The sequence below is a fragment of the Mastigoproctus giganteus genome, chromosome 12 (genome assembly GCF_048544385.1).
Source record: "Mastigoproctus giganteus isolate SK-2022 chromosome 12, ASM4854438v1, whole genome shotgun sequence".
Taxonomy (NCBI): Eukaryota; Metazoa; Arthropoda; class Arachnida; order Uropygi; family Thelyphonidae; genus Mastigoproctus; species Mastigoproctus giganteus.
The window spans coordinates 126477877-126500842 of NC_143586.1; the positions used below are offsets into that span (position 1 = coordinate 126477877).

The 22966-nt window shown below is 35.5% G+C and overlaps 1 protein-coding gene across 1 annotated transcript in view; it reads right to left on the bottom strand.

Annotated features, from left to right (window-relative positions):
• The window catches only part of UbcE2M (NEDD8-conjugating enzyme UbcE2M), a 125683-nt gene that overhangs the window by 62997 nt on the left and 39720 nt on the right, over positions 1 to 22966 (bottom strand). Inside the window, exons 2-3 of the mRNA XM_090386794.1 lie at positions 17855 to 17949; positions 2696 to 2838 (exon numbers count right to left, since the gene is read on the bottom strand). Of these exons, the coding sequence (XP_090242920.1) occupies positions 2696 to 2838; positions 17855 to 17949 (238 nt within the window). The remainder of the gene's footprint in view (positions 1 to 2695; positions 2839 to 17854; positions 17950 to 22966) is intronic.

Below are 22966 nucleotides of genomic sequence, written 5' to 3' on the forward strand. Positions count from 1 at the left end.
GTCTAAACGCACTGTTGATATCTAATCAGAAAATGTACCTATGTAATTATTTACCTGTGCATTTGTAGTGACGTAATTGCCCCTCCCACTTGAACCATGTGACCTGCACCCTCTTCTCCCATTGGCTACCCCACCACACAGCATACTCAAGGTCGAATAAATATCACTATGTAATTATTTACCTGCATTTACATAGGTCACTTAGGAAAAGGCCTTTTGCTTCGGGTTCCATAATACATGAGGAATACTGTTGCATCCAAAAGAGCAGGACTAAAATATTTAATTAAAATATTTACAAATATACAACTATATCGGGATGATGGGTTCCTTCATCAACTGACATTAATATACAAAAAATGTATAAGTATAGTGTGAAAGCATCAATAATACATAGCCATATCTGAATTAACAGAATGTTAGCAAAACGGCATCGTTTTAAGTTATATCTCATATTGTGAATACCTTCACAACGGGTTGCCATGATATTGCACTACTTCGAATAAATAACGCTTCACCTGAGGAGAAGACTAATGTTACTTATTCTCAGATGGATACTACCACCCATTAGTCTTCTCCTCAGGTGAAGCATTACTTATTCGAAGTAGTGCAATATCATGGCAACTCGTTGTGAAGGTATTCACAATATGAGATATAACTTAAAATGATGCCGTTTTGCTAACATTCTGTTAATTCAGACTTGGCTATGTATTATTGATGCTTTTGCACTATACTCTAGACTTTTCCATAGCTTGAGGCTTCAGTCCAAAATGCTTTATAGTCTATACAAAACATGTTACAATGGAAGATCAAATGATGCCGGGCATAAACAATGAAGCAAGTGCACGAGGTTGGTGAACGTTGGTATGTGTCTGATTCTGCCCAATAGCCATTTGCATGTTTTCCTTCCATGTAACATTCTCCAACGTAGAGATTGTAAATAGTTTAATATTTTGTAAACATTTTAGTTTTTTTAAATATTTGTATAGTTTTGTATTATATAATGTTATTATTTGTTTAATAATAACATTATACTAATATACTAACATTATAATGCACTGATTGAAATCTAATTGGAAAATGACCTATGTAATTATTTACCTGCGCATTTGTAGTGACATAATTTCCCTGCCCTCTTCTCCCATTGGCTCAAATAAGTGACATAATTGCCCCACCCTCTTCTCCCATTGTCTCAAATAAATATCACTAAGAGGAAAACTTTTTTAATGTATAGAGAGAAATAGTTTTAAATTTCTAAGTTCTGTTTGCTATTTTGGTTTGTTTGGAAGGTAATGAAAGACCGAGTGCATGTATTCATTTATTACAGTAAGATGTAGACAAATTTATTTCAGTTAGAGTGAACAGAATATAAACTGTATTCTTTTCACTGTTATCAGTTACTGAAATAACAGTGTTGAGCTATACGTGGTGGTGTTATAAAAATATCTAGAATTCAAAATTCATACCTGTGTACTGTGTAATATTAAAATCTACATAAACAATGACATGCAAAGTAAATGATATAGGCGGGCATACAAATATTCCTACAAATATTCTTCTTTTAAGGCCTTTTTTTTTTTTTCTGACTGTTAGGATTGTCTAGCTGCTAATTTACACATTTTCCAAAAGGTCACTCGTTAAATACCTTACAAATGGCAATGAGACCAGTATGCAAGCGTTTCCCGTATGCCTAGCTTCTGTAGTGATCGATCTGTAGATGAGGGAACTGTTTCAAATGAACTGTTTTTATTAAAATTTTAATCCATGTGATTCTACAGCGTTACCTTCTAAAACTAAATTTTGTCATTTTCGAAGTTTATGATTCTGAGGCCTTGGTATTTCAGCTTAACTTTACAAAAAAAAAAAAAAAAAATGCCTTTCTTTGAAAAACGCAATTTGTACTTTAAAGTGAGTATTAACATTATAAGCATACACTCTACCAGTAAACAATCCTCTACATGTCTGTTTTAATGTAATATGTTTATGTTGTCAGTGAAATTTAATCTTTACTCCAGTGTTTGGAAACTAGGCACTATGAGGAGACCTGATTGAAGGATTGAGTAACTTAAATACTGAGGGCATCCTTCTTGGATAATAAACATAAGGGGTCATAACTTTATATTGAAAAAGGATGGTTGCAGAATATATGTGTGCAAACTGCTTCTGGCCAGAAAGTAAGTGATTGTTGGCATAAACTTCAATCTGATATTATGGAAGTGGACGGTTTGAATAAATTTAAAGAGAGCTTAGAGAAATTATTAGTGGATATGGACCAACTAATGAAGTTATTTATTTATTATTATTTTTTTGGCTGATACTATATAAGCTTGTTTCTTTTAATCATTTGCCACTACTAATCTCATTAATATTTATACTAAATTAAAATAGATGTAAAATAACTTATGTGCTATCATGTTATAATTTATTTTAAGCACTTTGATTAAGTCTGCAATGACATTATTAATACTTAATAATAATTCTGAGATAAAAGAAAAATCCATATGTACAAAAATAAAACAAGATTTTAATTTCATATCTTTATCATATAATCTCATATATGTAGCTTATCTCAAAACATTAAAACATTCAAATCAATCCTGAGATAATGGCAAAATCCATATGCAATACATATATGGTGAAAATAAAGCAAGGTTTTAATTTCATATCTTTATTATATAATCTCACATATGTAACTTACCTCAAGATGTTCAAACATACATTGCCTTCTAAATCAATGTTAGGATGATAAACCATTGTTTCACATTTGACTTTTGGAGGTTCATGTGGATAATTGGGACTTACCCGAAAGCTGAAAGTGAACCTTCCCCCTCTGTAAAAACCCTGAAATGAATATAGAATAATGGATAATTTGAGCATTTTACTTAAGTAAACAATAATAACTTGTGCTGCTATGTAAGAAACCAATCATTACTATAATTTATATAATGGAAATGAACTATTCATGTAAAGCAGCTGCAGAATTTTAATACAGAGCACATATACTGCCTGGCTGCTTCAGCAGGACCACAGAAATTTGGGATATAAGCAACAACCTCAACAAAAAATATGTAAATCAAGAGGTCACATTAGCATTAGTAGAGGTTTACAATGCAAGAAAGCAAGCTTATTCCAGCATCAGGCAAAAAAAAAAAAAAAAAAAAACTCCCATTTCACCATTTCACCCCTCCATTTGTTCCAAATTGCCTGTGCAGACTGGCCTTAAATTTATTTAGGCTATCAACTTCCACAACAAAAGATGGAAGTCTGTTCCACCAATCAACTACATGCTGACAAAAGACAAATTTCTGCACATCTATTCTATAACTGTCTTTCCTCACTTTGAATGATGGATAATTTGAATCTATGCCCCCTCAGGTTTTTAATCTAAGCAAGAGGAAGAATCCCATCAGCATTCAGCTTGCTCATCCCATTCAAGGCCTTATACACCTCAATCAGATTACCTCACAGGTGCCTACTCTCCAGGCACTGCAATTTGCAGAACTTAAGTCTTTCTTGGTAAGAGCACCCCTTTGTTCCCCTCCCAATCTTGTTGCCCTTCTTTGTACTTGTTCTAGCAACTCTACATCCTTCCTAAAATGAGCCTCCCAGACCTGTACACAGTACTCCAGGTGTGACCTGACCATTGCCTTGTATAACGGGATAATCACCTCTCTGTCCCTGCTAGCAAAATTCCTATCTATCATTGACATGACCTGCCCTGGCAGCCCATCTGCACTGCTTAGCGAACTTCATATTTGACTGCACAATTACCCCCAGATCTTTTTCACTTTCCACTTCCCTAAGTGTAGTACCACACAGTTGGTACGTTTCCCTTGGGTTATTGCTACCCATACGCAGTACTTTGCATTTGTCAATGTTAAATTCAGTTGCTACTTCTCAGTCCATTTCCCCAACTTATCTAGATCCAGTTGGAGTAGCATACTGTCTTTACTGTCATTAACAATCCTGCCAACCTTTGTATCATCTGCAAACTTGGACATTAAGCCTGATATACCTTCATCAATATCATTGATAAATATAAAACTACAATTTTGGGCCCAACACCAAACCCTGGGTAACTCCACTAATAACATTTGTCCAAAGAGAGTGGTAATCCATTGATTAACACTATTTGTTATCTCCCACTCAACCATCCCTTTATCTAATGTAGCAACTTACCCTTAATTCTATACCTCTCCAATTTGTACAGCAGTCTTCCATATGCAACAGTATCAAAAGCTTTCCTGATGGTGTGTGACGTGTGCACAAAGCACTATAGAGATGCATGACCTTATTAGTACCCAAATCAGTTCAATGGTGATGGGGAATGGACAGAAACTCATGGACACCCTAGGCATGTGATAAAAGCCTGCACTTGTTGGGTGTTCAAAGTCTAGTGTCGTTGGATTCTTTAGCAAAAAAAAAAAAGCCCAGAAAACATCTGTTAACTGGTGCAACTGTCACTGTAAAACACTTGGTGTCTCCAGGAATTAGATCAACAGGAAAAGCCCACTTCTGCCTTTTCTTTTAGTTCATTCCTTCCTCAGCTTTATCTCATCCACCTTCTGCTCCTTTTCTGCTGTTCCCTATTCTGCCTAGCCTAGGGAGGGGAATGGGGGATGCCTCTATCCCTCCAGATGTTCAACTTTTCCTTCCAATTCCTAATATCCACCTGCTATGTTCTGAATCCCCTGAGTTAAGGGGCAGGATTTGATTAGGGGAAAGCTTCTACTTTCCTTCCCCTACTTTTTATTCTTTCCCAACCCAAGTCTCTTACTATCTCCGCTTCTGTTCATCAGTAATACCAAAGTTAAGGGTGGCTTCACACCCAGTACCTGGCCGGTTCCTTGCGGCTGACAAGGATCTGCCGGCATCTCTCCAGATTCTGTCACAGCTGGCAAAAAGAGGTCAATTTCACAACAGCAAAAACACCCCATACAACTCAAGATACTCTCATAAAATTCATGACTAGCCACACAATTGCTTGCACAATGCAATGAAACTTGGTGGCTTTGGAGGTAGACCTATGGTGCTACCCAAAGAATATACACAATGTCCCAGTTTTATTGAAAATGCAAGGTTACAGGTCAAGTGCTCAATTATCTTGCAGGGCATTATCCAGTATAATCATTAACAAACGACAAAACAAATTAGTTTCCACATTTAACGTGGGAAAATCACATTAGTATCCACATCATGAGAAGACTCCTAAAAAATGCACTATGGTAACAGATGACCTTCACAGAAGTTACTGATCTCACATGCAAATTGGATGGATGGATGGATGGATGTAGGAGGGCTGGAGGCAAGTTGTGGCCCAATGAATCCCAATTTACACTTTTCAGCATGATGGAAAAGTGTATATACAGAGTAAACCACACAAGGCATCGGAACCATGCTGTTGTGTACAACAGTACAGGCTGCTGGAGGCATAACAACATAGCATGTTTTGATGAATACCCCTTGGTTCCACTGAAGGATATAGTGAATGATAAAGAATATCTGGACTTCACTGAAGATCAGGTATACCTGGCAATGCTGCATGTTTACCTATATGGACAGGAGTACATTCAAGATGAAAATGCAACCATCCACTGCTTCAAATGTGTGAAAAAATGGTTTGATGAACATGAGGAAGACTTCAAGCATTTGCCTTGGCCAGCCCAATCCCACTGAGCACCTGTGGGATCAATTATTATTATTAGCTATATTATGGTGCAAGGAAGCCTGAGGCTTATGCTGCACAAGGCAAAAAAAAAAAAAAAAAAAAAAAAAAAAAATCCCTAGTTACCCTGAGAGAGAGAGTCAAAAGTAGAAGGGAATCACCAAGAAAGAGAAGAATGATGATATCCAGCTCAGAACCCTGGGTGTGCCAAGCCCATACTCACCAGATGTGAGCCCCTGGGGTAATTGAAAGAGTATGCTTGTTTATCAGTACAATTCTCTGATCAATTCACTCAAGGAATTGAGTGAATTGAGTTTTATTACACGAATGGTCTAATATGCCTCGTGTAACATTTCAGCACTTTACTGAATATGTCACATTGTGTAAATAGTAATCCAACACTGTTTTGTACTATAGCTTATATCTATATAGATATAAAATTACAGGTGTGTTGTAGTATCAGGGGTAGGTCTAAGAGGACACGAGATGATGGGTACTTATATTTGTCATGACTAGGGCCAGGTGTAGAAGTGATGGAAACCAAGTTAGCAGGAACTGGGATTGTGGCACAGTGGTCTGCAGTTAGGCCAGAGCTGTGGGGTGGGGGGGGAGAAAGAATTGTGAACATAATGAAAGAAGAGAGGCAGAGAAATATCTGGCTGTACACTGATGTGAACTGGGCAGGAATGCTTGACGTATGAGGGTGGTGTACTCTTATCTAACAGTGTCCAAGAATTTATTTTTAGTACTTGCAGAGATTATTGGTGAAAGTATACTAATTCACGAGCATAGCAGACTTCAGTATACAACTCCGATGGGGGGGGCACAAATGCACTATGGCTGATAAAGGCCATATAGTATATGCAGTTGCGATGCATTTAGCCCTAAGTGGTGCTGCAATGTCAGAATATGAAGGGGGAAATTAACAGTGTAGTATTCAGTTGTCAGTGATTTGTACGGTTAAAGTTTGTCGTTGTTGTCTGTGCATTTTTTGTGTGTCTAATTATAGCACTTTTTCTCTTCTTAACCAAAACACTAGGCACACAGGACTCATGAGAAAACATTCTCCTTGTTTATTGTTGGTTCAAGACTGATTTCTGTAACTTTCTCGACCTTCCTAAATATGGATCCAGTTATACTCAAGCTCTTGTTTTTGAAGTAATATTTTTGTTGTTCACAGTACAATTGTGTGAAAGAACCTGACAGATGCTGCATGCCTTTTTTGTAACTTTTTGTGCTTAGTAGGCACATTGCACCTCATAGTCCCACTCGTTTTTCACATTTACATTTCAATTCAGGAAAATAATTATAGAAGCTATTAGGCTTTTCATAACAACTAAGAAATACTGTTTAAGGCTTGGACCTAAATGGATGTCACACAAACTACTGAGACACATGGCAGAGAAGAAAAATGTGCGAAATTCATATAAATTATCAGTTCATACAGAAGCCTATGGAATTCATAAATTAGTCTGCAATCAAGTTACAAAGGAGGTGACTTGATTGCAGACTAACGACTTGTTAGAGGATTAAATAATTATTAAATTTTTTTATTTATTTATACAGTAAACCCCCGCTATTCACGTGGGTTACGTTCCTGAGAAATGCCGCGAATACCGAAAGCGCAAATTATTATTATTAGCCATATGGTACAAGGAAGCCTGAGGCTTATGCTGCACCAGCCAAAAAAAAAAAAAAAAATTCCCGAGTTACCCCCTGTGTGTGTGTGCGTGTGTGTGTGTGTGTGTGTGTGTGTGTGCGTGCGTGCGTGCAAGAGAGAAGTAGAAGGCATCACCAAGAAAGAGAAGAATGATGATATCCAGCTCAGGACCCTGGGTTTGCCAAGCCCATACTCACCAGATGTGAGCCCCCGGGGTAATACTGAGTTATGGCTCCCACAGTAATAAAGGGGTTCCATTCCAAAGTATGAAATATATAAGAAAAACTAGTCTAAAATTTTGTCTATGTATGTATTATATGTGCCTTCATAATATGACTATGTACATAGACAGTACATTGTAAAATGCAAGCATATGGCATCGAAATGAAAATAAGAAACAATTTAATATTAAATGTAATATTTATAGAAATTTCAAACAAATCTTTCAAACCAGCGGCTTTGCTAGCTAAAAAACTTATCCCGCCAGTGTTATCACCAGTTTCGCTAAAGCGTTGATAAAGGAGTTTTGCCTTTTCACGAATGATGAGTGAACTTAACGGAATTTTATTATGAGTTCCGTCTTCTATCCACAGATTTAAAGCCTTTTCCATTTTTTTCTAATTTAACATCACGAGATACAGAGCAAATTTTTGAAGCAATTAGCGTGTTTTCACGGACACTACGGCGGATTTTTTCTTCCGATTTCTTGATTGATCGTACTGTTGACTCATTGATTTTATAATGTTTTGCCACTGAGGAGACACTTTCACCATTAGAAATTTTATCTAATAACTCAATTTTATTCGGTAATGTCATCACCTTCTTTGATCTTTTCACATTTCCCTTGTTATTCGTAGCCATATTTTTGTATGGGTTAGAAAGAATTTGTCCACAATAAAGTCACTTTATCACTTAAGTATCAATTTATAAATTGATATGTTTAACTTATCAATTTATAAATTGATAAGTTTATTCAATTTATAAGCATATAAATTAAAAGCAAATGACGAAACCTTCCATGACAAGAGCATAACACATACTGAAGAAGGATTAGCGAGAAACATCCACGCTCGCGATTTTGTCACCCCTCTCCCCCCCACCCACTGAGCGTTTTTTTACCAGGAAAGATAATTTTAGCCACGCCCATGTTTTTTTTATGGCGGAAAATGTTCACGGCGCTTTAAAATTCACATTTTTTTTTTTAGGTTTCATTTTATATTAAATCAGCGACCGCGAATACGCGAAACCGCAAATACAGATACCGCGAATAGCGGGAGCTTACTGTATTTTTATATATTTTATTTATATGTATACTTTGATTTTTTAAAATTTAAAAAAATGTATATTATTAATTGTTTTCCATATGCAAGTATAGAAAACAATTAATAATAAATAGAAAAAAAGAGGTACAGTAAACCCTCGATTTAACGGACTGGACAAATAATAATACAGTAATTTACATATTGATCTCAACTATATCATTTTTTTTTAGGTTATACAGAACTTCAGTGTTATTATTAATTAAATATTAATAATAATTACCTATTTCCATTATTGTTTTGATAATTACCTACTTTTATTTTTATAATCAAATTCGGAAAATTGTAGTCAGGAAATTGTTTTTTATTCTTTCTGAAAACGTGTTCAAATAGCTGTTTTCCCAGATTACAAATAAGAGCAGGCAGTGACTTGCATGCTGAATGTGACTCGGAACATTAAACTGCAGGTCTACCGACTCACTTTGTTTCAGTCTCAGTCTGCCTCAAGCAATCATGCGGGCAGGTTGTATACAGAGTGTTTCTGTGATTTCAGAATTGCGACTTTATTAAATAATTTTGCAATCCTTACAATTTAAAATGGCATCAAGTGATAGAAGAGTTAAAAGAAAGCATGTGAACTTAAATGTGGCAGCGAAATTAGAACAAGGGGTCTCAGTAGCATGTGTTTGTAAAATTTATGGCGAAAAAAAACAAACTGTTTCCGATATCCGTAAATCAAAGGCCAAATTGCAACATAATTTTATATTGTACAGTACTGTATATTGTATTAAAGCTTTTTTTTTTTTTAGATTAAGAACAATAAAAAATGCTCCCCCCTCAGGTTACATTTGATTTAACAGACACCCCTTTTCCCCTATTAGTCTGTTAAATCTAAATCGAGAGTTTACCATACTGGTAAAAAGTGAACCCTCCTATATAAAGGATTAAAGGATGGAAAACTCTAGACTAAACAAGGTGACCAGATGGCCACCATGTTTAGACTGGAAGGAAAAATTAGTTTTAAAGCATAAAATCTGGGACAATTAAAAAAAAAAAAGGAATAGAACAATGAGTATTTTATCATGTTTATGTAATATGTGCACTGAAAATGAAAGAGAAATAATTTCATTAAAGGAATAATTGGGCAACATTACAATAAAATAAATCCAGGGCCAAAGGCTCAAATCATATTTTATTCAACTTCTTTCTGCCTTAATCATATTTTACCCCATAAAAAAATCTTTAAATGTTAAATTTATACAACATAATGGCATTAACAAGTTTTACATTTAGATAGTTTCATCTATCTGAACAATTGACAGGACAAGGTAGCATTAATGTGGCATGTTAAAACTATATTCCGCAAAATAAATTAGATTTTTATCTCAAATACAGGCAACCCCCCATATGACATAGTACTTCTACAACACGGTTTTGCTCTAACACGAATGATAAATTGCAGCAATCCTCGTACAACACTGTACTTATATAACAAGGTTAGAGAGTAGTAGTAGTAGTGGCTGTTTGTTTGTTTGTTTGTTTCGGGATTTATTAGGCGCATCGGCAACTATGGCCATAGTGCGCCATACGTATGGTAACTATGCATGCCATTTCTTCTCAAATAGAGAAAATGGAAAAAAGGAACCAGAAAGTAAATTTTTTTTTTCTTCCCTAAAGGAGGTGATACACTTTAATCAACTTGAGAAAGTTATATATGCTTGAGACATTTGTTTCGTTGTTTAAAAGTGAGGTAAGTGTAGGATCTTTTGTTGTGGCTGAAGTGCAAAAAGTTTCTGTCGTTCTCTTGTATATTTTGTGCATTCAACCAGAATGTGTTTCACTGAGAGCATTGTATTACAGTGATGACATTGAGGGGATATCTCTCTTCTTAAAAGATAACCATGAGTAATATTTGTGTGTCCTATTTGCAGACGAGCCAAAATTACCTCCTGATGCCGGATTGAACTAAAGCTGGAAGGCCATCGCTCAAGGTTTGGCTTGATACTTTGAAGCTTATTGTTAGGTTGATTTTCCCATGATAACTGCCATTGGCACATGCATTTTTCCTGGATTATTGGTCGATAGTCTTGATGAGGCACTTTCCACTTTTTCTCAGGTGGTAGGTGGGCTAATTTGGCAGCATTGTCCGCTAGTTCATTTCCAGGAATTCCCATATGTCAAGGGACCCAGCAGAAGTGTATGTTTTTCCCAAGTTGTGATAAGGTATGTAGAGAGCTGACTATTCTTTTCACGACTGGGTGGGTGATGTTCATGGTGTTTTTTTAGTGCTTGAAGTGCACTTAAAGAATCAGTGAAAATTATGCTGTTGCTAATGTCAGAAGACTCAATATGATTCAGTGCAACCTGAATTGCTATTAGTTCGGCAGAAAATATACTGAAATCACATGATAACTGATAAGCTAATGTGATGTTTTGAAAAACTGCGGCAATTCCAACGTGGACATCATTCTTTGATCCATCAGTATGTACTATGAAAAAGCTGGGAAACTGGTCCACTACTGCATGGTATAGTTGCAAGAAGTTTTCTCTATGCAGTGTAGATTTATTCCATTCATGCAGATGTAAGTCACATGAGGGTGGAATGATATTCCAAGGAGCAAGTGAGGATGGGAGGTTATGTGCCACACTGTCTAACGTTAAATTTAGTTCTTCTAAGATGAGTTTTATTCTCATACCCAAAGGACGATTAGCATTAGGGCGGTTTTGGTATAACCTGGTGTGCTGTGATGAGAAAAGTATCTGCCAGTTTGGATGTTCTGGCATAGATCTAATTTTATAGGCATAGCGTAGTATCAGTTGTTGTCGCCTGATCGAGAGAGGAGGTTCATGTGCTTCAGCATATAAGCTATGTATTGGAGACATACGATATGCTCCTAATGCAATGCGTATTCCACTATGATGGATAGGGTCAAGCCAGCGAAGGGCACTAGGTCTTGCTGAACTATACACTGGTGCTCCGTAGTCAAGTTTCGATCTTATTAATGCTCTATATAACCGTAATAAAGTAAGGCGATCAGCTCCCCAATTAGTTGCAGAGAGAACCCGGATGATATTTAGTTTTCGTTGACATGATGTAGTAGTGGCATATGATGCAAGAAAGTATGAGCTTAAGCAGAATCAGCCAAAAAAAAAATAAATAAATAAATCACACCATTCCCTCCAAATGCCTGTCCAGTTCCTCCTTAAATTTATTTAACCTATCAACTTCCACAACGACAGATGGAAGTTTGTTCTAGTAATTGACCAACCGCTAGCTAAAGGCAAATTTCCACACATCTATTCTACATCTGTCTTTCCTCAATTTGAATTTATGCCCCCTTAGGATCTGAACAAGTGGAAGAATCCCATCAGAATTCAGCGTGCTCAAACCATTCAAGGCCTTATACATCTCAATCAGATCACCTCGCAGGTGTCTACTCTCCAGGCCCCGCAATTTGCAGAACTTAAGCCTCTCTTAGTAAGAGGATCCCTACATTCCCCTCACCAATCTTGTTGCCCTTCTCTGTACATGCTCAAGCAAATCTACATCCTTCCTAAAATGAGACCTTCAGATTCGATTTATCTCGATTTGGTTTTTTTTTAGGAGCATTAGCAACTAAAGCCATATTGCTCCGGGATATGCGGTGGTCATTCCCTGACCTTTCCACATTCTCGTATTTGGTGGTGACGGGCTCGAACCCCGGTCTAATCAAGAAGGGTGTGCTATGCACTGCTGCTCCTTCCCACCTGGCTACGGAGGCGCTGAGACCTTCAGACCTGTACGCAGTACTCAAAGTCGCCTTATACAAAGGGACAATCACCTCCTTTTCTCTGCTAGCAAAATTCCTGTATATCATTGACAAAACCCCATGACCTGCCCTGGCAGCCTGTCTGCACAATTGCTCCCAGGTCTTTTTCATTTTCTACCACCTTAAGTGTAGTGGGGTCTACTTCTACCCATATGCAGAATTTCAGTAAGCCTCACATAACAGGGTATTTTTGAGTTTTTGTGTGGGGAAAACCCTGCTATTATGTTAGATGTAATTTTTCAAGGTTTCCACTCTTTTTGAATCCCTGCTGTTGACTCGTTCGTTAGTAAAAAAAAAAAAAAAAATATTGAGAAATCCCTGTATTTTATTTTGTTGGGAAATTCCCGTGTTACGTTTCTGTGCTATTGAACTTGTGGAAAAATCTAGATTACAAATTTTTATTACTATTGGATAGCACACCCGGCCATCCAAAAGATTTAAGTCATCCAAATGTTGAAGTTATGTTACTACCTCCACAGTTGTACTGGGTTAATACAACTTCTTTCATTCAGCTGTTAGATCAAGGCATTATATCCACCTTTAAAACTCATTCCATCAGAAAATCGTTACAATGGATTTTGGAAAAAATTGATTTCAAATTTATTGAAGTGCTGGAGGCAAGGAAACATTTCTCAATTGTGGACTGTATCAGAATCACAGCTTTATTGCTGAAAGAAGTAAAACAGTCAACATTAAATGCATGTGGAAAAAATGTATGACCAGAGTCGAACTGACTCTGGTCATACATTTCAGCAATTCAGGAAATATGGTCAAACGGGCAGAAAATGGAATAGGTGCAATAGTAGAACTTGCTATGTTGGTAGGAGGGGAAGGTTTTGATGATATAACTGCCGAAGCCCTCGTGGGTAGCACAGTTGACAGAATCGCCCTCCTCCCCACACAGGGTGGAAAAGACCTGAGTTCAAATCCCGTCGATGAAAGGGAGGAGTTTTTATGGGTTTTTTTCACAACATGGCTCAGTTAGTCAGGCCGCATTGGTTTTTTCTCACAGAAACTCGGGTTTTTCATCCAGGAAAACAGAAAATCGACCTCAGGACACACGCAATTTATAGACAATATAAACAGAGTAACATGGCCTTAGTTGCCGATGCGCATTAAAAAATAAAAAAATATATGATTACTGAAGACGTTCAAGAATTACCAGTAGAAAAAGAAGCTGGAATAGCAGATTTGGTGCAAATGGCATCAGAGGTAAAAATCAAATCAATTCAGATGATGATATTGCCAGTGAAAATTCTAAACTTCCAAATTTTACACTAAAAAGCATAGGGGAAGGCATAAAGTTAACCAAGCAATTAGAATCTTATTTTTTGAATGCAGATTTTTGAATGAAAGGAGCCCAAAGTTCAAAAGGGAGCTTAAAAATGCTTAGTTCCATACGATGAAATTCAGAAATATTTATCAAGCAAAAGCAAACAAATTACTGATTACTGATTTTTTAAAGAAAGCAGAAGATACACGAAATCTAGAATGGTGTATTTTTGTTAACATTTTGTTAACAAAATGGTGTATTTTTGTTAGCTTTTGGAACGTAACCCCACTTTTTTATACCTTTTCTTAGTCCTGCATAACACGATATTTCACATGAATCTAATAACCATGTTATACGAGGGTTACCTGTATATCAAAGCTTGATACCAGTACGGCAGAGCAGAGGTGTGGCCAATTATAATAATTTTGAATTATCATTCATGAAACGTTTCCATTACGTATTGAAATGATAAATAAAAAGTGAGATAATTTTTCAGTGTCTGAGGTATAGCCTTGAAATACAAATTTGGGAAAAACAACAGTAAGATCTCTTAAACTATCATTATTCCTCTTTTTCAACTCTAATGAATTAAAATTTTTAAACAAAGAAAACTGACTAAATTCCAAATTGGCAAAAACTGACTAGTTTCTGCCAATGTGGAATTCCATATCAGTAATATTTTTGCACATATTTTAGCATTAGTATTAGTAAAGGCATACGATGCAAGAAAGCAAGCTTATATAGCATCAGTCAAAAAAAAAAAAAAAAATCTTATAATTTCACCCATCTACTCGCTCCAAATGTTTGTCTAGTTCTGCCTTGAACCTATTTAAGCTATCAACTTCTACAACAACAGATGAAAGTTGGTTCCGGCAATCAACCACATGCTGACTAAAGGTAAACTTTTGCACATCTATTCTACAACTGTCTTTCCACAATTTGAATTTATGCCCTCTCAGGTGATTATTCTGAGCAAGAGAAAGAATTCCATCAGCATTGAGCATGCTCAAACCATTCAAGGCTTTATACACCTCAATCAGATCGCTTCGCAGGTGCCTAGTCTCCAGACACTGTAATTTGCAAAAAGTAAGCCTTTCTTCATAAAGCAACCCTTAGTTCCATTCGCTAATCTTGTTGCCCTTCACTGCACTCGCTCCAGCAGCTCTACATCCTTCCCAAAATGAGGCTTCCAGATCTATATACAGTACTCAAGGTGTGGCTGACCACTGCCTTATACAAGGGGATAATCACCTCCTTATCCCTGCTAGAAAAATTCCTGTATATCATTGACAAGACACCATGAGCTACTCTTGCAGACCATCTGCACTGCTTAGAAAACTTCATATCTGCCTGCACAATTACCCCCAGGTCTTTTTCATTGTCTACCACTGTCAGCATAGCACCACACGGTTGATATATTACTCTGGGGTTACTGCTTCCCATATGCAGTACTTTACATTTGTCAATATTAAACTTCAGTTGCCACCTCTTAGCTCATCTGCTCAACTTTTCTAGATCCTGTTGCAGCAGCGTACTGTCATTAAAAACCCTGTCAACCTTCATATCGTCTGCAAACTTGGACATTAAGTTTGATATACCATCATCAGTATCATTAATAAATACAGAAAGCAACAATGGACCCAACACCGAACCCTGAGGGACTCCCCTAATAACATTAGTCCACGAAGAGCAGTGTCCATTGATTACCACTCTCTGTCTTCTCCCACTTAACCATCCCTTTATCCATAGCAGCAATTTGCCTCCAATGCCACACAGCTCCAATTTGTGCAGCAGTCTTCCATGTGCAACAGTATCAAAGGCTTTTCTAAGATCCAAATATATGATATCAAAGTTATTCTTTGCATCCGGTTCCTTTGTGTCTACATCATAGTATCCAATCAAATTGGTCAGACAAGACTTCCCCTTAACAAAACCATGCTGTGTCCGAGCTATAACGGAAGTCTTGTCTAGATGATTCTGCAGTGCCTCCATTAATTTCCCTGGAACAGAAGTTAAACTAACAGGTCTGTAATTACTTGTGTCACCCTTAGGTCCTCCTTTATGAATTGGGGTCACATTTGCACACCTCCAGTCCATGGGTACCTCCCCTGATTCCAGGGAAGCTTTCATTTGGTACTGTCTCTCAAACTAGTACACCTTTTAAAAGCATCCATTCCATAAATATGAATTTATCGAAGGCTTCAGCACATTTTTCTAGTTATTTATAAGTCATTTTATACATATTAAACATTTCATCTTTAAATGATATCATTTCTTTACTCTGAATTTTTTATGTTAAAATTTTGCAAGTGCTTATGGGCAGAAAATTTTCATCAATATGTCATTTAAGCATTTCAATCATCTATTGCACTTAACTCATGACCTCAATTATGAAATTTTCGGAACATTCAGTTTTTAGTAGGCGATTACAAACGTGTTAAGTACACCTTGCATAACATGGGATTATGCTTCATTTAAGGGTGATTCAAAAATTTTTATAATAAATTTCAGCAGCCTTTCTTCCACAAGAAAAAATGTTCTCAGTATTTTGAAATTGTTTAAGTCTTGATCAATTGCTTGGTATAAACTTAACCAGTGATTTTTTGAATATGACAATTACTTGTTATATATTACATCTAAAGAACAAAATTTTAAAAATGACAAAGTTTGATGAACTAGTAATAAAAATAACTGCATCCTTGAGCAAGATCGGAGATTGCAAGGCAGTTTGTCTCACCAAACAACACATTGTCTGTATATGAGGAATGCCACCTTTTAGCCCACAGGAGGGCTCTCTGCAAGATGACACAGTGTGTATTCAAAAGCTGCGCCACTAATACCACTTATAGATAGAAGAGAAGGAAGGGAAATGTATGCCCAGATGTCAATCTTATTTTCTTGGAATCAGCTCATGATGATCTTAAGTGGGTTTTCCAATACTATAAATGCAAATTTCTTTTATGAAGTTGTACTAGATCTAGTTTGAGATTAACATTAAATACCAGTAAACAGAGGTGGCAGAAACTTCTGGGTAAATTATACATTTAAAATTTAAAAAATCCAAGACTGTCAGGACACTGGGACAAATCATTGATTAGATCAGAAAGTTAAAAAAAAAAGGCAAAACAGTTATACATTCTGATGATTTTTGAAATGCAAATGCTGAATTAATCTGTGTACAATAAGATGTCAGTCAGCAAAATGAACGTAAAGCTCAGAAAAAGATTATTAGGAACATATATCTAAAGTATTGCCCTGTATGGAAGGGGGAGCGATCTGGCAACTTGGAAAGGAAGTGAAAAGACTGGAGGCTTTTGAAATATGGTGCTGAAGATGCATGCTAAAATTAAATGGATGGACAGGAAAAAAAAATGATGAAGTTTGGGAGGAAATTGGTGAGCCAAGAACCTTCATTAAGACACGAAAGCATAAAAAAAATAATTTTAGAGGGAATGATGGAAGGAAAAGAAAAAGAGGAAGGCCATGGAAAAGCTATATTCTTACCAAGTGATAATGATGAGGGCCAACGATAGAGAAGAATGGAAGGAATTGCTGTTGAGCTACCAGTCACAAGACTGAAGCAACTTAAGAAGTAGATTAATATGTCCAATATTCTCTATCATAACTTAACTTTGCACTATATTTAAATAATTTGTAATATTTATTTATACTTTTCACATTTATAACTGAAAGTTGAATGCTAATACCACACACAGTTTGTCTCTAACTGCATTTATTTCTATATAGAAATAAATGCAGTTAGAGACATTTCCTATTATGTTTTGTCTTACTTTACTATTTCAAACACTGCCTTTATTTTTTATTCTATTACACCTTGTTAGCCACTCTTATTTATATGCCTGAAGGGGATTGTTCAGAAATAAATGTTGCCAAATATTGTGAAATATGAACTATTTCTTCATCCTGGCAGAGCCTCTTCCAATTGCACTGGATCTGTAGAGTTGATGCTGTAATATTACTGATTTATTAAATTGATTAAGCCATAAGAAATTTAAGATTTTTTTTAAAAAGGTGACCTTAAATTTTTAATTAAAATTAATTCAATATTATTTGAAGGTTTCACTTATAATGATATAAATTATATAAAAAATCAAGTGTATATGAGTGTCTAATGTGTGAGAGTGTGTGTGTGTATGAGCAAAAGAAGTTTTAAACCAAAATACTGTTTACCTCATCTGGAGAAATAATAAGTTTGAAGTTGAGCAGATCATCGGGATCAGGAAATTCTATCTGACAAGTTTTGGGCAAATTCAGTTCATTAATATCTGTAAAATTGAATAGAGGCATTTAAGTATCTCTGTGCACAAGACAAACATATTTCATAATTTCTATTTTCAAAACAAACCATACATTTTAAATAGGTTATCTGATTTCATCAATTTAATGACAAAAAACATTATTTTAAAAGATTTTACAATCTTGTTTAAAAAATAAGAATGGAGCATAAGAACTGAAATAAGTCATATGAATTTACTACAAGGCATTTTTAACTTCCGAACAGATGAGAGAACTGAAGACAACAATGTTGTATTTCATGAAAAATAAATATAACACTGATCAACATGTAAAATGTTACAAAAACACCCAATCTTGGCCAATTTCATGCTCTGAACACAAAATTCACATTAAAATTTGTCGATTGGCTCTTGTTTTCAAATTACAGTTTGGGTCATATTAGTAAGTTACTTTACATTATCAACTACAGCTCTTGGTAAGACGTATGGAAATAAGGTCATAATTTTATTATGACCGCAGTTTCAGTACCACCATGCTCTTTAGCATGGTGGTACTTTAGCATGGTGGTCGACAGTTGCCATCACGTGAATGGCAACTGTCGACTCAAATGAGTCTTCAACCCTGTTGCAGTAATCCTCGGATATGGCTAGGTACTGGGTGATTTGTCCTCAGTTAACGGTTGCTGTCTGTGAGACGTCTACTTTTTGCTCAGTATTTATGTTGTATAAGATTAATGTGCCCCGTAATTGTGCAAATAGTCTGGATGACTTCTGTTAATTTTGTGAAGTCATGTTAACTTCACGAAAGCGTCCCTTAACTAGAGTCATATTTATTAATTAAAGAAAGGTCACAGATAAATTCTTGTAATTTGGATGTAAAGTAGGTGACCAGGATAAGAACTGGGCTCTACACATGTCGCACAACTTGTTCATCAAAATTCAACATGTGGGTGAATTGGAAGGGATGTTTCATGCCTTTCACAGTGCCAACAAATCATTTCACAGACTTACTTCAGCATGGTGTCTCCTATTAGAAAAGGGATGACAATGAAGATAAAGTGGACAGTGACGTACCCAAATATATTATCTGCAATTGGTCCCATGCCCCACGGTGAAGTACTATCTATTTCTCAACCACCCAACCATTTTTCTGTACACACTGATGAAGATGAAGATACTGATGAACATTAACTTGATACACACAAAGAAGTACAGCAGCCGTCTATGTCACCATTTTGTCCAAACCACAACTTCTGAACCACATAAGGTCACAGAAAGTGAGTTAATGACTTCATCAGGGATCTTGACCTGCCAAAGAATAAGGCAGAGCTTTTGGTATCGAGGCTACAACAGTGGAATCTTCTAGATCATTCTGTGAAAGTGATAACATTTTGTACCTCAAAATAAAGACAATGATAAATTCTATCAAACAGAAGGTGCACTCACTGTAAGGATGTTGATGGTTATGGCTGTTTTATTACACAATGGAAATATGCTGCCTTCAATACCCTTGCGTGTCTTCCACAAAAAATTAAACATACGCAAACATACGCATGATAGTGTACACCTAAGAGGAGAACATCCTCTTAGGTGTACACTATCAGAAATATGAGTGGAAGATATGTGGTGATTTAAAAGGTAATCGCTATTTTATTATGACCACAAAAGTATTGTTGCTTTCTCTGCGAGTCATGCAAACAATATGCACTACGAGAAGAGGAGTTGGCCTCAAAGAAAATCATTAACATCTGGAATGAAGAACATAGCATTTGAATCTTGGGTAGATCCAAATAAAGATTTGCTTCCGCCACTCCACATAAAACTGGGGCTCATGAAAAATTTGGTTAAGGCTTTGGAAGTGAACGGTCCTGCATAAATATACTTGTAAGAGAAATTCCTAAGACTTAGTACATAGAAGATTAAGGCAGGCATTTTCATTGGTCCACAAATAATGCAACTTTTCAAAGACGAACAGTTCGAATGTGTCCTTAGTCAAAGCAAGAAATCAGCACGGAAAACCTTTTGAAATGTTTCAACTGGTTTTCTAGGAAATGTTAAATCCGGTAACTACAGGCAGTTTGTGAAAGATATCACAACTTCTTATGAAAAACTGGGGTGCAACGTGTCATTGAAGATGCATTTCTTGTACTCACACCTGGATTTCTTCCTGCCACACTGTGGTGCCATCAGCGACAAACATGCTAAGCACTTTCATCAAAACATCCCAGCAATGGAACAAAGATACAAAAGCAAATGGAGTGCCGCCACGTTAGCCGATTATTGTTGGACGTTGAAAAGGAATGCTCCCGAAGCTGAATACAAGCAAAAAGTGAAAAGGTCCTGTGTTTGATAAAGGAATGTTTGTGGCTACATCTTACTGCAATATAAATAAAAAATACCTTGTATAAATATAAAAAACTATTTTTTTTTTTTTTTTTTAAACAAGAGCCAATCTGCCATTTTAAGCACTATTCCTGTGTTTAACACCCCAAAATCTATAAAGTAAACTTACTTTCATTCCTGTAACAAGATATGACCCAAAATTTTTTTGTTCAGTGTAATATGTATCCAAATTACAATTAATGGATTAACTACTGAATATGATTAAAAGACTACTTTGTCTCCTTCTTTGGTGGCTTTTAATAGCTAATTTAAATTAAATTAACAAGGTACTGTGCTTCCCTAAAAAACATTCAAGATGGTAACCTTCTTGACTTTTGAATGACTGTATTAATGTTCAATGTTGGTGATAACATCAGATCAGCATACCAAGAGAACAACTTTAAAAATACTAACTGGCTGTAAGGTCAACAGTAATATAAGTACGCCCCCATTACATGCAGATATTATTTTTATTATTAGCCATATGATGCAAGGAAGCCAGAGGCTTTTGCTGCACCAGCCAAAAAAAAAAAAAAAAACATTCCTGAGTTACCCTGTGAGAGAGAGAAATAGAAGAGAATCACCAAAAAAGGGAAGAATGATGATATACACTCAGGACCCTGGATGTGCCAAGCCCACATTCACCGGATAATGAGCCACCGGGGTGGTCAAATCTTTATGAATTTATAAAAAGTTACTATTTCAACGATCTATGATTTTCATATCTTTCTATACATTAAAATAATTTTCCTCCTAGTGATACTTATTCAGCCAATGGAAGAAGAGAGATATGGGTTATGTGTAACATGTAACAAATACTAAAGTACGTAACAGAAGCTTGTTTTACTGTTGTAAAACAAGCTTCTGTTTAAGCGTGGTACCATGCTTGATTTCCATATATAACGTATTCATGTATTCATAGCAAAGAGACACACAGTGTCAAAAGCTTTTGTAAGTATTTTATTTTACTTTATCAAAAGAAGCGAGTGTAGCAAGCAGGGGGCAGAGCCCCCTAGTATTTATTAATAAAATAATTTAAATAATACAATGAATATAACAAAACAAAAATATCAAAGAAAAATAAACTTACAAATATTTGTTTATATCTACAGACTTAGTTAATATACAAAATACATATAACTACAAAGAAATTTAAAAAAGTCACAGATAGTTTATGTTTATATATATAGAGTAAAATCATAGAAACAAAATATAATATAGAGTACTATTAGCATTATAACAAACTAAAAATATGCAATGAAGATGTATTATTTTAATTGAATTTTTCTCGCTTTTGCTGAAGCAAAATCATTGATAATTTTATCATAATTTTTGTTTTGTGTGAAGTGATTTTCAATGGATTTAATTGATATGTTGGTTAGTTGTTCTTGTCCAGTTGTTAATCTAAGGTGATTTTTAATTAATTTAAGTTTGCTGAAGGACCTTTCACAAGAAGCTACTGTTACAGGCAGAGTAAGAAAAATTTGCAACGCTATTTCTATTTGGATAAGATTCTATTAGACAATACTCAGGAGTGAGGAGAAGTTGAAAGGTGGTTACATATTTTATGTCCTGCAGAACTGATAAAACATGATTTTGAACCTTTCAATTTCTGTTGAAATATCTGATGCATTTAAATCTTTGTTGTATTTTAATGTAAGGTCGAAAGCAGCCTTCTGCAAGTCATATTTATTAATTAATGCAAGTGAAGTTCTAAATAGAAAATCAAAATCTGAGGAAATAGTATTCCATTTTTCAAATATAGTGCTTAAGTCATTCGTAAAAAAATGCAACATGTATTTAATTTCAATACAAAATTGTTGTTCATCAGATAAATTGAAATTGTCCAAAGATTTGTAGTGTCATTCTGTTTTTATTTTTTTTATTTCAAGATATTCTCGGATATGCTGCTACCACAGCACAAAAAAATGGGTTTATCAGTACATCCAAGAATATCTTGAAATTCACTTTCCTGTATTTCTTGGAGATTTTTTATCAATCTGTTAATTAATTGGGAAGAGTTACATACGTAAAGCTTTTCAGCTTGTAATGCTTTATTTACACAGCCAATATTATGAAGAATTTTATTCCATATACCCAATCTGCATAAAAGTGGATAGCCTATTCATTGGTTGTTATGTAGGTTTCACAACACAAGGGTAACTATGGCCAAGATGTGTCTGCCAGAGTCACTATATTCATTTTACTGAATTATGGATATAATATCAAAGTGTATGTATTATTCTAAGATGTTTAATATATATAAAGAGTTCACTTAGGTTTTTGCCTTATCATCAAATATATGGATGAGAGTCAGAGGAGCTTGCACACAGCCTATTCATAAAAGCAGACTGAGCAATACAGATAGTTCCGCATTTATAGACGTATCTTCGATATTAATTAAGACTTCATGAACTTTTGTTATTTGTAAGCACAAATATTTTATAACTCGTTCTTTGGACGGCCATCTTGTGTCTGTATGTCCTTTAAGTGAAATCTTCAAAGTATTCATTAAAATTTACCAGTGACTAGTGGAACCAGAAAAAAAGTAAATATTCTTTGAGTCACATCAAAAAACTTATCATCCCAGACATTACTGATGCTGCATGTACACTAACTAAATTAAGACTATGTACCGAACATGGTACAAACATTGCAAATTATT